This window comes from Daucus carota, chromosome 1 (genome assembly GCF_001625215.2).
Source record: "Daucus carota subsp. sativus chromosome 1, DH1 v3.0, whole genome shotgun sequence".
NCBI classification, from domain to species: Eukaryota; Viridiplantae; Streptophyta; class Magnoliopsida; order Apiales; family Apiaceae; genus Daucus; species Daucus carota.
This window is the reverse complement of record NC_030381.2, coordinates 41,356,170-41,369,342: the sequence shown is the minus strand read 5'-3', so window position 1 is coordinate 41,369,342 and position 13,173 is coordinate 41,356,170. Positions and strand designations below refer to the sequence as shown.

Genomic DNA, 13,173 nt, shown 5'->3' with positions numbered 1-13,173 from the left:
GCTGCATGAAGGGATAGTTATAGAACGAAGAGTATCTATAAAGAGTATTTTTATCACATAAACTTTAGATAAAAGTTAAGTACTCAAGTATCACCGAATGTTTCTAGTCAGAGTAATCAAAAGGAGAATTACATAATTACCAAATCCATATATATGTTTAATATGCAACTACTATTGCATGACTTAAAGAGATGCATAATCATTTAATATACCTCTTAATATAGAAACAAGGAACTAAAATCAGACTAGATAAGTGTTAAAAACTAAAATACCTCAGTATACTAACTGAGATGTTAAGATTGTTATTAAAACATTAACTGTAATAATTTACAGCACTTGAACTACAACACCCGCTGAGGGTTCAGTTACATAGATGGACCAAGAAGAGTAAAATTTAAATCAATAACGAACTAAAATGTAACAACCTTTTGGCAATTGTGTACAAATACATGCCCATCTAATCAAACAAAACATACATAAGTGAACTCTACTTAGTTTCAGGTCCATTTTCAAGGCCCAAACCATACAAAACACCAGCATACTTCTCCGCGGAGTTGTTGAAATAGTCATCTTTGAGCTTTTTGAACGCGGATGATGTAAGCAAACTGTCTGAACCCGCTTGATGACAGATACCATACCTCTTCACTTCCAAGATCTCTGCAAGCTTGTTTAATCCACCATGCAAACCATTACAGAACCTCATCATGTGCTTAATATCATACACCACCGGAAAATACATATTGATCAATTCAAAGAAACCTGCTTGCATATCCGGCAAATCTCGACAAGTCAATAACTTAAGCAAGTAGCCAAAATCATAGGTACTATGAAACGTCACCCACTGCACGTTATCATTCAAAACAATTCCCGATGACATCAAAAGCTCCCCAAACCTATTCGCATCAATACCCATCTCAATATTCTTCTTGAAATCAATCCCTGATTGTCTCAACAACTCAATAGAATCATAAGCAAATATATCTTCACTCACATTAAACTCCCGAAAGTTAAACTGCCACACACAATGCCTATTAGTCCCACAAGTTGGCAAATTTCCATCTTTGTCCGAGAAAGTAAGACCCAACTGAATCAACTTCAACATATCAACATTATCTTTCAAAGTCTGATAGTTGAAATCATGGATATACTTAAAATTAGCCAAGGGTCTAAGCACCACACCAGGAAACTCAGTATCCATTGCGATATATGGATAGTCATCGACAATTTCACGAATCAAAGCAAATTCTTGTTCAAGATTCTCATTCCAAACATCTCTAATTTCAATGGAATCATCATCTTCTTGCAAAATTGACATGATTTCTTGAAAAAACAAAAAAGGGTCTAGTAAAGTTCAATTAGATCTGAAAGAATCACAAACAAACCAATATGAAAACAACCCAGTTGTCAAAGTGAAATCTTGTTACATTCTTGAATACATACAACTATACATACACATACAGAGAGTAAAATAATAACCAGACAAAGTGATTAAAACACATGGGTCATCAATAAAATGAAAGATTTGAAACAGGATCTGACCTGAAACATGAAAAACAAAGGGGTCAAAGTGAACAGATCTTCAAGTTGATGAACCAAGTGAGAGCGCCTGGAGAGGAGAAGAAAAATAAGGGCATGGGCTGACTTCTGAAATTGTAGATAGATAGATACAAAATAGAAAAAGTAATTCTGTAAACATTTTATACGCACACAAAATATTGATATTACTGGGCAGCCTGTGTTGACCATTTAATAATTGCTCCTGTTTTATGAATATCGAAATCGATTTTAAGAAATCAAATTTTATATTTTACATTTTACTTCAGTTCAGTCTATTTCAATTTTTGGTTTCTTATTTATTTTAAGGAAGTTTTGGACGATAAACTTGGTGTGGTTTAGAAATATATTACGTAAATGAGCTTATAGATGTGAGTTTAGATAATGTATTAAAATAAAAATTATTCAAATTTCTTTATCATTATCTATTGTTAGGTAACTATCAGTCATTATCTATTTAATATTTATAAATTGAAAAAATTCATTTTCCTTCTCTTTTTTACTATCTATCTTATCATTTTCTCTTTCTTACACTGAAATTTATTATTAAAATGATAATATGGAACAAAAACAGAAATTACTACCGACGTAGATTACCTAAATCACTGCTAAGACTCACTAGAATTCGTTATTTTATATTATTGATACCTAATTAGATAGTTAATTTATTAAATTGTGCTTAGCTTTGACTAAAAGCATATGTTTATTATTTAGTCAAAATATAACGAGTGTTCATACTTACCAGAAAATGCAAATATTTATTGTACTAAAATTTTAAAAAATTAATCACAATTATGGTGTAGTTTCATACTATCGGTTGCGAATTATAACTCGACAATAAACAAAGTTAAAAACTTAATTTTAATTTGAGTTAGAAAAAGACTTTGATAATGATATAAATAAAAAACAATTAATATTAAAACTAGTCATAATTATGAATTATTTATTTTATTTTGATAATTTCTTAAATCAAAATTAACATCATGTATTAAATAGATAATATATTAAAATTATATCTTACTTTATTTAATTTTTAATAATTTATACATGTAATGTGAAATTTATTCAAACAATGCTGGTTTAAATTTTAAAAAATAACTTTAAGTTTGCTTACACGAGTAAAGAACCAATCCTGGTTTTTGGATTCATCAGGAGAAATGCAAATTAAAAAAGACGCATGAATTATTATTAACAAGAACATCAAATTCAAGTGTTAGAATTACATTCACGTGAAATGCCTTTCAAGGTCTAAGGATGATCATCTTGAGGGGAGCCCTTCAAGTACCATCAATTTTATCTCGAAGTTCTTATACAATAAATTCTTGTACAAACACGTTTGAAAATGCATCCCTAATTGCTATTAAAATTTGTACAAACACGTTTGAAGATGCATCCCTAATTGATATTAAAAATTTGGATGTAATCAATGTTGAGGTGGGTGCAAATCCACTTTCAAGCGGTGTACCTTCACAGGTACCTGGGTTTGTGTAAAGATGCACACATTTGTGCAATAATTGTAAGACAAAATAGTGGTTGAAGAAGATTATAGCAATTTAGACAGCTAGTTTGGCAACAACGAAACACTATCAACCTTCATGAAGAAATTTACATCATTGGGATCAACTATCAAAGATCTCTATCCATCATCCATCTACGAGGCTATAAATGAACTTTATAAATCACCATTAAAGGCTTTTCATTGGTAGGATTCTAAAGTCTGAATTAGCTTAAATAGAAGGAAAATCTTGAAAGCACAAAATCAGCTGCATATAGCGCACAACTTTAAGTTATTTGAGTTCAAGCAGGTTCTTACCAAAACTTCAGATAAATTTTTTAAGTATGCTCTAGATAGTGGCTTCCAGACTTCTAATACACCTCGAATGGGTGATAATAAGCTTATGAAGATGAAAATGAAGATGTCAATGCCTACTGAGCAATCATAATCACATTTTCTTAAGCATGGTGAAAACTTGTCAAATGAAGAATTTGAAGTGTTTGGTGAACTAAGAAAGTAAATAAAAATGATTGCCGAAAGACCATATCGAAATGTGAAATTCTCATGACTATTTATAAGAATTGTCGTCGTATCTCAGTCGATAAAAAATACTCCTATAAAACTTTTATGAACATCAACTAGCTCAGAAGCTTCTCCATGACAAGGGAACACAATGCATTAAAGTCAACAACAAAGTATAGCCATTGATGTGATTTTTTATAAAGGTGATTAATGCTTGCACATCGCTTCGGATAACCTCAGATATAGAAGATTTAATGAGTCAGATGTTATCAACTCCAAACCAAGATTGATCTCAAAGTAAGATAAAAAAAGAAAAAATTAGCTAAGATGTTGCTTGGATATCAGAAGCCAAATCTCTTAGAAGCATATCTTGTGTTAGATAATGGCGTGTGGTGTACATGAGCGATAAATCAAAGAAGATTAATCAGTGTGAGGTGTCGATGTATTATGTTATGTCTAACTAAAAGTGATGTTGGACCTTGAAAGTGCATTGAGAGCTAAAACTTATAAATCTCATGAAGATGACGATTTTTTTTCTAGAATACAATTTTGTACCTCAAGCCAAGATTCTAATAATAGACAAAAATTAAAAAAAATGACAATGACAAAGATCAAACAAGGAAAGGTCTAAAAGGTCTAAGTCAAGCGATTCATCAAAAGAACCTGGTGAAAAAGATGAGAAGAAAAATAATTCAAAGAAGGATGGTATGGGTGGTAAAGTCTCGAGGAAAATCTACATATCTAGGAGGAAACAACATGCACTAGATAGTAACACAAGCTCTACCATTTAGTAAGGTGAAAAATTCAGGATATCCACAAGTGTTGCTATTCCACATAAAACAAAACCCCTTATACAAATTCCCCAACGCCCTTTGATCCCATGCATACAAAAAATATCATCAAGTTGTTACAAAAGTTTTTATTATTTTGTATGCATAATATAGTGTGTAACATGCACATCGATTAGTTAAAGAGTATTTGGACCTTTATAAGGCCAAATAAATAACTAATGTATACCAATTTGCTAACAGTTTTGGGCTGACTGTGGTGGGTTATTATATTTATGTTTATATGACCTTTTCGGTGATAATTGGATACACATGTTTTAGTATTATAGTGTACGCACATAAAATTAAACTACTCCCTCCGTCCCAGCCAATTCTTTACGTTTGGTTTGGGCACGGAGGTTAAGAAATATGTATAAAGTAGTGAAAAAAGAAAAAAAAGTGGGTGAAGTGGTGGGACCCACTAATTTTTAATGTATAAAAGCGAGATAGTGGAGTAAAAGTAGTGTGAAAAGGAAGTAAAAGTAGTGTGAGAAGGGAGAAAAAGTTGGGTAGTGGTGGGACCCATTGACTATTTTTGGTAAGTTTTGAAATGTAAAGAATTGGATGGGACGACTCAAAAAGGAAAATGTAAAGAATCTGGTGGGACGGAGGGAGTAATAATTTTATTTTGATACAACAAATTATGAAATTATCAACCTCGTTAAGTTTAACTTTCACTGAATTATTAAAAAAGTATGCATGTTAAGTCATTAAGCACATTATTTGTTGACAAAGCTATTTGAAAGAATAGTTAGTACTCTGAATATCGGTGATATCATCTATTTTCGGACCAAAAGTAGACTAATATCATAACATTTTCATCAACCGACTGAAAAACAAATCCAATTATATTTAAACTTTTCTTTCAGAATTAGTTTCATGAAAAATCAGATGACATGATAATCATATACATAAGTATCAATAACTCCTTTACTCGTTTCTTAAATATTATGTAAAAAAACTAAAAGTCCAGTTATCATAATTGTGTGTCTAAAAATAGTCGTCACACTAAAAAAAATAGAAATAAACCTCCAAACTAGATTAACTAAAGAAATGTACTGAATAAACTATGATACAAGACTACAAATGTATATAATAATGAGAGTTACAAAATTATATAATGAGTATTACAAGAGTGAGTGGTGAAATCTTCGTTTTGGATATAAAATTAACTCGAATGTGTAATATTAATAAGATACGAAACCCTAGAATTTCTAATAAGATCCTTTAAATAGATGTGCAAATATCTATTTATGTTAATTTGCAATCGAAGAAGTTATAATTAAGAGGGGTTTAGTGAATTGTCGGGATTTACTATCAGTGGAAGGGTTTTGGAAAATTAATCACCATTTTTGTAGGTTTAGAGAAGGAAGAAAAATTAATTTCACCATCAACTATAGATGGAAATAATAAATGATAAACTATAAATAACTAAATTATTGTCTGAACTTGATGAAACTAATTTTTTGAATAATTTTTATATTTTTAGTTTCTTTTAAACCGACAAGGATAATGATAAAAAAAAACCTAGGCAACACCTTTGTGATATTATTTTGCCTCCACCGTGAATATTTCTTATCGACACAAAAATCGGCAAATATAATTTTATTTTTATCTAACCGGTTAAGCCCTAGAAATGAAATAGTACAATTCTGGGGGAACCCAAGTATAAAATTAAGAGAAAGCAACAGAAACAAAAGGTTCCGAAAAGACAAACCAAAGTAACAAACACAGTTTCAGTATTGTGCAGAGTCTGTTCTAGTCTTACTCCACATACATGATATATGCACGCCTAGGATATAGTTATGTTTCTCTTACAAAACACTAGTTTCTTGGGTTCTTGATTTGGTCCTAAAATCTGCTGAGTTTTCTCTCCTTTTGTTTCAACTTTTTATTATACTTTACTGAATTGTAAGAATTGAAGCATGGCTGTTTCATCAAAGGACTTAAACCTGGTTCAGCAAATCGAAGAAATTGGGCATAGCCTTGGCGAGCTCCCGACAGAAGTCGATGTGCTTCTGCCTGTTCTTGATGTAAGTCACCTCTTCGTGTCTTAAATTTTGGGTTTTGTCCGAAACTAATATTAGGTTTTAATGTTCGTATACATGTCTGGTTGTTTATCAATTAGGTTTTTTTTTCCTTGTAGTGGTTTGAAATAAGTGGTTTTAGTTGTTATGTTATGCCCTAATTAAACCATTGATAGTGGTGGGAAATTCGGAACTAGTTGCATACTGTGAGAATTTTTAGTTTGGTGGTTTTAGGTTGGCGCTTGATTTGATTAGTTTAATGTTTTTGCTGTGTTGTAGCGGGTTGATGTTCTTTTGTCGCAAGTGGAGCAGTCACCGAGTCGACAGTTACTAGATGCGTGTTCTATTGCTATGAAAGCATTGGTTAAGGAGCCTCTTTTGAAACATTGTGATGACGATGTTAAAGTATATTTAGCATCGTGTTTGTGTGAGGTGTTTAGAATAACGGCACCGGAGTTACCCTATGAAGATAATGAGATAAAGGTATGGGATTTCGAGAATCAGGAATTTTTTGTATTAGGATATGTTTGTATGTTCAATATTAACCTTTTTCTATATAATATATGCAGGAGATATTTCGATTAGTTGTGTCATCGTTTAAGGACTTATCTGACATGTCTAGTAGATCATATTCCAAGCGAGTCTCAATTCTTGACAATGTGGCCAGAGTCAGGTCACCTGTTGTCATGCTAGATCTTGAATGTGACTCCCTGATTGTTGAGATGTTTTATAACTTCCTGGGATCGATAAGGTACCTCCTTTTTCAAACTAAAATACTAGACTTTAAATCCTACATACTTAATCAGACAAGCTTATATATCTTCCAAGTCATCTGTTGTAGTGCTGTCTTTGATGAGTTTGTTGTATTTTTACTGTTTTTCTTAGATGATAAGATTCTTATCTGAAGTTTTAGTTTGAAAATACTGTGTTGCATAAATGTTTGTATGTACTAGATGTACTTAGCAGTTAGGTTGCAATCAGTAAGCCCTTTTGATTCTATGGCCTTAAAAAAGATAATAGAAATATGTTACTTAATATCTCACATTTGTTTTTTGTAGAAAAACAACTGACTAAACGGTCTCTTCTTAATTTGTTATGTCTGTGTGTATTTAGGTTCCAGTATCTTTGATGTTTATTATAATTTTTTTTGTAGGCATTACTATAACTACAAATACACGATACACATGTATTTCACTTTGAGCTCTATCTTGAAATATGCATTACAATTCGTAAGGAGTACAATAGTTGTACGATCTCCATTGGAAGCCATGCCTAAATATGTTGTTAAAAAGGCTCTTCCTTTTTCAAAAGGCTGACGAATATATTTCACTAAATTTACAGGGATTATCATCCAGAAAGTATTTTTAAATACATGGAATCAGTTATGACTCTTGTAATTGAAGAGAGTGAAGATGTTTCACTAGATTTAATGACCCCAATACTAGGTGTTCTGAAGAAAGACAATGAGGTATGATGTGATTTTGTTTGTTGGATATACTGTACTCCTTGCTGTGTCTAACTTTAATGTTTTTTTTAGGACACTCAAACTATTTCCCAAAAATTGGGGGAAAAAGTGTTAGAGACATGCACAGTCAAGATCAAACCTTATCTTTTGCAAGCGGTAAAATCCTTAGGTGGACCTCTATCTCAATATAGTGACATTGTTTCTTACATATGTGAAGAAGCTGGTGTGGTCGAGCATCACGATGACAATGGGTCTATAAACCAATTGGTATATTTTATTTTTTCTGGATATACTACTATATTACTGTCACTTTGTTTATATATGTACTGTTTGAAAGTTATAATATTGTCTTTCATGTTTGCATGGTTATGTCTTTCTTGATTTGTACGAGTCAGGTTACCTCTATGGAAGATGGTCTTTCAATACGTTCACCAAAGTCACTTGTGATTAAATATACTGCATGTGTTTATATAGGCAGGTAAATGAATATTATCTGATGGTTTTCATCGAAATTGTCTTTCAGGATAAGGCTGAGGAATCTCTAGATGAGCCTGCCCAGGTCATTCCTCCAAATGTGCACAATGCCTTGTTGAATGTTGATGTGACAAAAGATTCCAAAGCGGAGATGGAATCTCAAAAATTGAATGATGATCGAGATAATGACAAGAAGGATAGTTTGGTCGATCAGGATTCACATGTTAGTCCACTGCCCTCTTTGGCAATTGAAAAAGAGGTGGCATGGGTTTCCTCACCAAAACAATTCAAGAACAAAGAGGCAGAGATTTCTTCTGAAATCCTTAATGATCAGAGTCTTTGTGCAAAAGAGAATCCTAAAGAAGGTACACCATATGTAGATCCTGTTGGTGCAGTGGTAGGTGATGGAAACGGTGATTTGCAAGTCACACAACCAAAGGACTGTAAGATAGTGAACAATAACTCATCTAAAGAAGATAAATTAGTGGAAGATAAGATGGTTGGAGAAAGTATGCCTCTGGGAAAAGGAACTTCTAGTGATGTAGTTGTAGTGAAAGTTCTTAGTGATGATGTAACGGGAAAAATCAGCGACTCCAAAATAAAAGCACAAAAAATCAAATTAAAGGACTCCACTTTGGATGCACCTTGTGATCAGAGTTCTTTGAAGGATGCTGACCGAGCCTTTAACATGTCGGTTAAACGTCAAAAGCGCTCGGAGAGGAAGCAAATGAATTTGAATCAAGATGACCCAAGGCAAGAGATATTGGCTAAAAAAGATGGTAAAACAGAGAAGGATGGCAACAGGATAGACGCTCACATTCTTACAGATCCGATTAACGTTCTTACAGATACCAAATCGGATGAAACTACTAGTGATTCAGAGACAAAGCCACTTATCATGGAGATCGCAAAGAGATTATCTGGTAAAAAACGGAAGGGGATGACCCTAAATAAACCAGAGGCTGCGAATGTGAAATATGAGAAAGAGAAGGCTACAAGTGCCCAATCACCTAAGGAAAAGAAGGTAACTGATAACAAAAAGGCCCAGCCATCTGTCAAGGAAGGTCAAAATGAGACTAATGTAATTGAGCCAGAGGAAAAACTTATCAAGTATTTTAAGAGAGGGAAGAAAGGGAATGATGAAAGCAAGGGAAAGGAGAACACTGATATGAAAGAAGAGAAAGTGTCTTTGAAGAGGAAGAAACTGAAGGCTGAAACTGTCCCAGATGCAGAAATATTGAAACAATCTACTAAGAGGAGGCAGAAAGCTGATATTAAAGATGATTGCAAAGTAAGTACCAGTAAATTTCTTGGTGTAAATGTTTGAGTATAGGTTTATATCTGTAACTTTGTTGTGAACTGTGCAGGAGGTAATTTCTTCCCCTAAAACTGAGCTGTCCTCGAAATCTGTCAAAGATGGAAAATACTCAGAAGATTCTAAAATCAAAGACAATAGAAAGCAAACAGGAAAAAATAAGGTATTTAATTTGGTGGGGCTTTAATTTTCTTTTGTTTATTTTTTGTGATTGTATGCATCACAATTTAGTTGTATGCTTTATTGACTTGATGTTCTGCTCCAATACATTGCTTGATGCAGGCAAATGTTGCATATGGGGCAAATCTTGTTGATTCCAAGATTAAAGTTTGGTGGAAAGATGATCATGAGTAAGTAGTTTACATTTTTGGTTATGTTTAAACAGTAAACACAGTAATTTACATTGCTGTTACTCATCCCCTTCTTTAAGTATTGTTTGTTCATTATGTTTTAGCCTAACTGTTGGTCATCCCCTTCTTTAAGTATTGTTCGTTCATTATGTTTTAGCCTCACTGTTGGGTTTAGGGATGAACATTTTGCAAAAGTCTTATAATGTTTACTTAAAAAACGATTGTTTAAGATCTAATGTGGAATCCTGTATTCTATGTAATAGCATTTGATGCATATTGGGCCTGTATGTTATACATTTATGAAACATATTTAGTACTCTCTCAAAATAGGGTCATTAGGAAAAGGTCCAAGTTCTGTTTCATCAATTCAGATTCAGAAGTTGCAATTGTAATATGACCTTTACTCAGTCTCAGACATTCATGTTCTCTGTAGATAATAAAGATTGGTAATCTGTAAGACTTTAACAATTCTAAAATGTCTAAAATGTTCTATCTGTAGGTTCTATGAGGGTGTTGTTGTTTCGTTTGATCCTGAGAACAAGAAGCACAAGGTAGCCTGAGTTGTCTTTTCATATGTTTTAATTGTGTTTTGGACTAGTAAACTGCATACAATTTTTATTTATTTATTATCTATGTTAGGTACTATATGATGACGGAGAAATAGAAATCCTTACTCTTAAAAATGAGAGATGGGAATTTGTCAAAGATGGAACCATTAAGGTGAGATACGTTTGGTGATATGTTTTGTGTCGATGTTTTCTTGTTATTTCTAAGAGGCTAAAAATGCTTTCTTTTTACAGAACAAGCAAGAAGGCAAAACTTCTAATGAGGATGTTCAAACTAAATCGTAAGTACTTCTTTGGTTAACATGAATCTGAGAGAAATATCTTTCCACACAAACATATACTTTCTGTTATAATCAACAGGTTGACAATTTTTAGTTAAAAGTTGTATATTTTGATGGCGATTTTGACCCCTGTTGAATTCAATAGATCAAGTAGCAAAGCAATCAAGTCGAAAAAAGGTGGTACGAAATCTCCCCCTGATAACGAGGAAACTCTTACACCCATAAGCACCTCCGAATCGAACAAAGGAAAATCAGCCTCAAAGAGCAAAAGCAAAACACTGCGAGGTGGAAGCAAAAGTGATGGCAAGGGGACAAAGAGATCTTAAGGCCTTGATGTATTGTATTTGTGTAGCCAGCAATGTATTTGGTTTGGCAAGGCCATTTGCTGTTACTAATCTATAACCAGAACTTGGCATTGTTAGTGTAGTTTACATAAATGATATTAACTATTGTATTTGCTGGATTATTCAAAAGACATGTAGGACAGTTTATCTTTTGCTTTTCTGCTGTGGTGTGAGATCTTTAGTGTTTTTGCATTTAGACAGTGGGATGGAGCTATGAGATCCCGTGTTCATTCTTATTATCTAGAATGCGGACATGACGAGTCTTTTTAAGGCAACTCATGTGGCATGGAGTCATGGCCCTGGTGTTGGTCCTCCCTGTCCCATATAGATATCATTTTCTCTGAGGCCTTCATCCAAAAACTGCTGTAGTGCCATGCTAGTGTACATGGAGGCCATTGTTGTTGGTTAGTGATCTACTTTATGTTCAAAGCAGCTTATCTTGACCAAGCTGAGATACTGTATCAGAATTAAGTATATTATACAGTTGAGCTGTTGGAAGCAGTAGTGTTTACTTTTAGCACCGGAGAGTATGCAGTAAGGATGATCCAATTTTAGGTCTCATACAAGATATAAATCTTGACCATTGGATATCCAAATTACTATTTATATATTGTATTAATTTATTTAATCTTAAATTTAATGTGTGTTTATTATTGATTATTTATATTTATATTATAGTCAATTAAATTAACCAAGTTTTTATTTAGAATTCAAAATGATTTCTAAATCAATGGTGATTCTCTGCAATCTTGAAATTAATTAAATTAGACAAACTATCTGTCTGTTGCCTGTTGGGCCCGCTAAGCGAGCCTAACTCTACAATAGTACGATATTGTCTGCTTTGGGTTTAGCCCGTATGGTTTTGTTTTTGAGCACCTCCCAAAAGGCCTCGTACTATTGGAGTTGTTCTGACTGCAGCTAAGCGAGCCTAACTCCACAATAGTACGATATTGTCCGCTTTGAGACTAGCCCGCACGGCTTTGTTTTTGAGCACCTCCCAAAAGACCTCGTACTATTGGAGTTGTTCTTACTGCTTATATTCTAACTTTCTGCCGTTCCCACAATTGATATGAGACAACTCCTAACATTACCTACATTTTTATTTATGTCTTAACCTATTTTTCTTGAATTATACTGGCTATCTGTTGACCATGTTTAACTCATGTTTTGTTATCTCCATCAGTTAGGTTTGAAGATGCTGCGAACATAATTTATTACCTTAAAGAATTGTACGTACTGCTATGTGTCTAGATGTGTGTTTAACGTCTCAAGTAAATATTGCGGGGAAGCTTAGGTATTTGAGTTGAGATTTTGTAAGAATTAAATCATACTTATAAAATATTTAGGTTATAAATATAATTCTAGACGGAATTATTAATATTTAATTTTATTTGTTTCAAACCATAATATGTGATCGGACTTGTCGGAATCGGAATATTATATGATTTTGTGGTCATGGATTCCTCCTGTCCAAACCCCGGACTGAAAAGATGTAACATCAATATTTGTCTATTCACGAACTCCACTTCAATTGTGAAATTAATTAACAAAACAGATCGGATCGATCTACTCTTATTTTGAGTTTTTTACTTGTCACAAAATATCGACAAATACTTTGAATTATGTGACATTAATATTTGTCTATTCAGGAACTTCACTTTAACGCAAAGCCTAATTAATTAATTAATTATGAAATTGATTAACAAAACAGACCGGGTCGGTCTACTCTTATTTTAGATTTTTTACTTGTCATAAGATATCAATAAACACTTTAAATGATAACCTCTCTGTTTTTTTATCTTTTTTTACACTTTTTTCCAATTACTTGACGCGTATTTGAAGTACGTGTAAAGTATAAGTTCATAACTTTTTTCAATTTTTTTTTCATATAAAAGTTTAGACATTAAACTTTATTCAGTTGTTTTAAAAAAAATAATTTATCAATTATATTTT

At 32.8% G+C, this 13,173-nt stretch overlaps 2 protein-coding genes across 4 annotated transcripts; one reads left to right on the top strand and one right to left on the bottom strand.

The window, feature by feature from the left end:
- Positions 1–256: 256 nt before the first annotated feature.
- Positions 257–1,681, bottom strand: LOC108204842 (probable CCR4-associated factor 1 homolog 7). Of its 3 annotated transcripts, none has more exons than XM_017374484.2 (2): positions 1,540–1,681; positions 257–1,361 (listed from the first exon to the last, which is right to left on the bottom strand). In XM_017374484.2, the coding sequence occupies exon 2, from the start codon at positions 1,313–1,315 to the stop codon at positions 488–490; it is 828 nt and encodes a 275-aa protein (XP_017229973.1). In that variant the 5' UTR covers positions 1,316–1,361; positions 1,540–1,681; the 3' UTR covers positions 257–487. The 3 variants fall into 3 exon arrangements, with proteins under 3 accessions (XP_017229973.1, XP_017229981.1, XP_017229988.1); XM_017374492.2 differs by having other exon boundaries at positions 257–1,320; positions 1,540–1,673; XM_017374499.2 differs by having other exon boundaries at positions 257–1,341; positions 1,540–1,666.
- Positions 1,682–6,041: 4,360 nt separating this feature from the next.
- LOC108204835 (sister chromatid cohesion protein PDS5 homolog C) lies at positions 6,042–11,380 on the top strand. The gene is made up of 12 exons (XM_017374470.2): positions 6,042–6,431; positions 6,705–6,908; positions 6,995–7,176; positions 7,767–7,893; positions 7,963–8,157; positions 8,414–9,655; positions 9,732–9,842; positions 9,962–10,029; positions 10,529–10,580; positions 10,669–10,749; positions 10,830–10,876; positions 11,022–11,380. The coding sequence occupies exons 1-12, from the start codon at positions 6,324–6,326 to the stop codon at positions 11,200–11,202; spliced, it is 2,598 nt and encodes an 865-aa protein (XP_017229959.1). The 5' UTR covers positions 6,042–6,323; the 3' UTR covers positions 11,203–11,380.
- Positions 11,381–13,173: the final 1,793 nt, after the last annotated feature.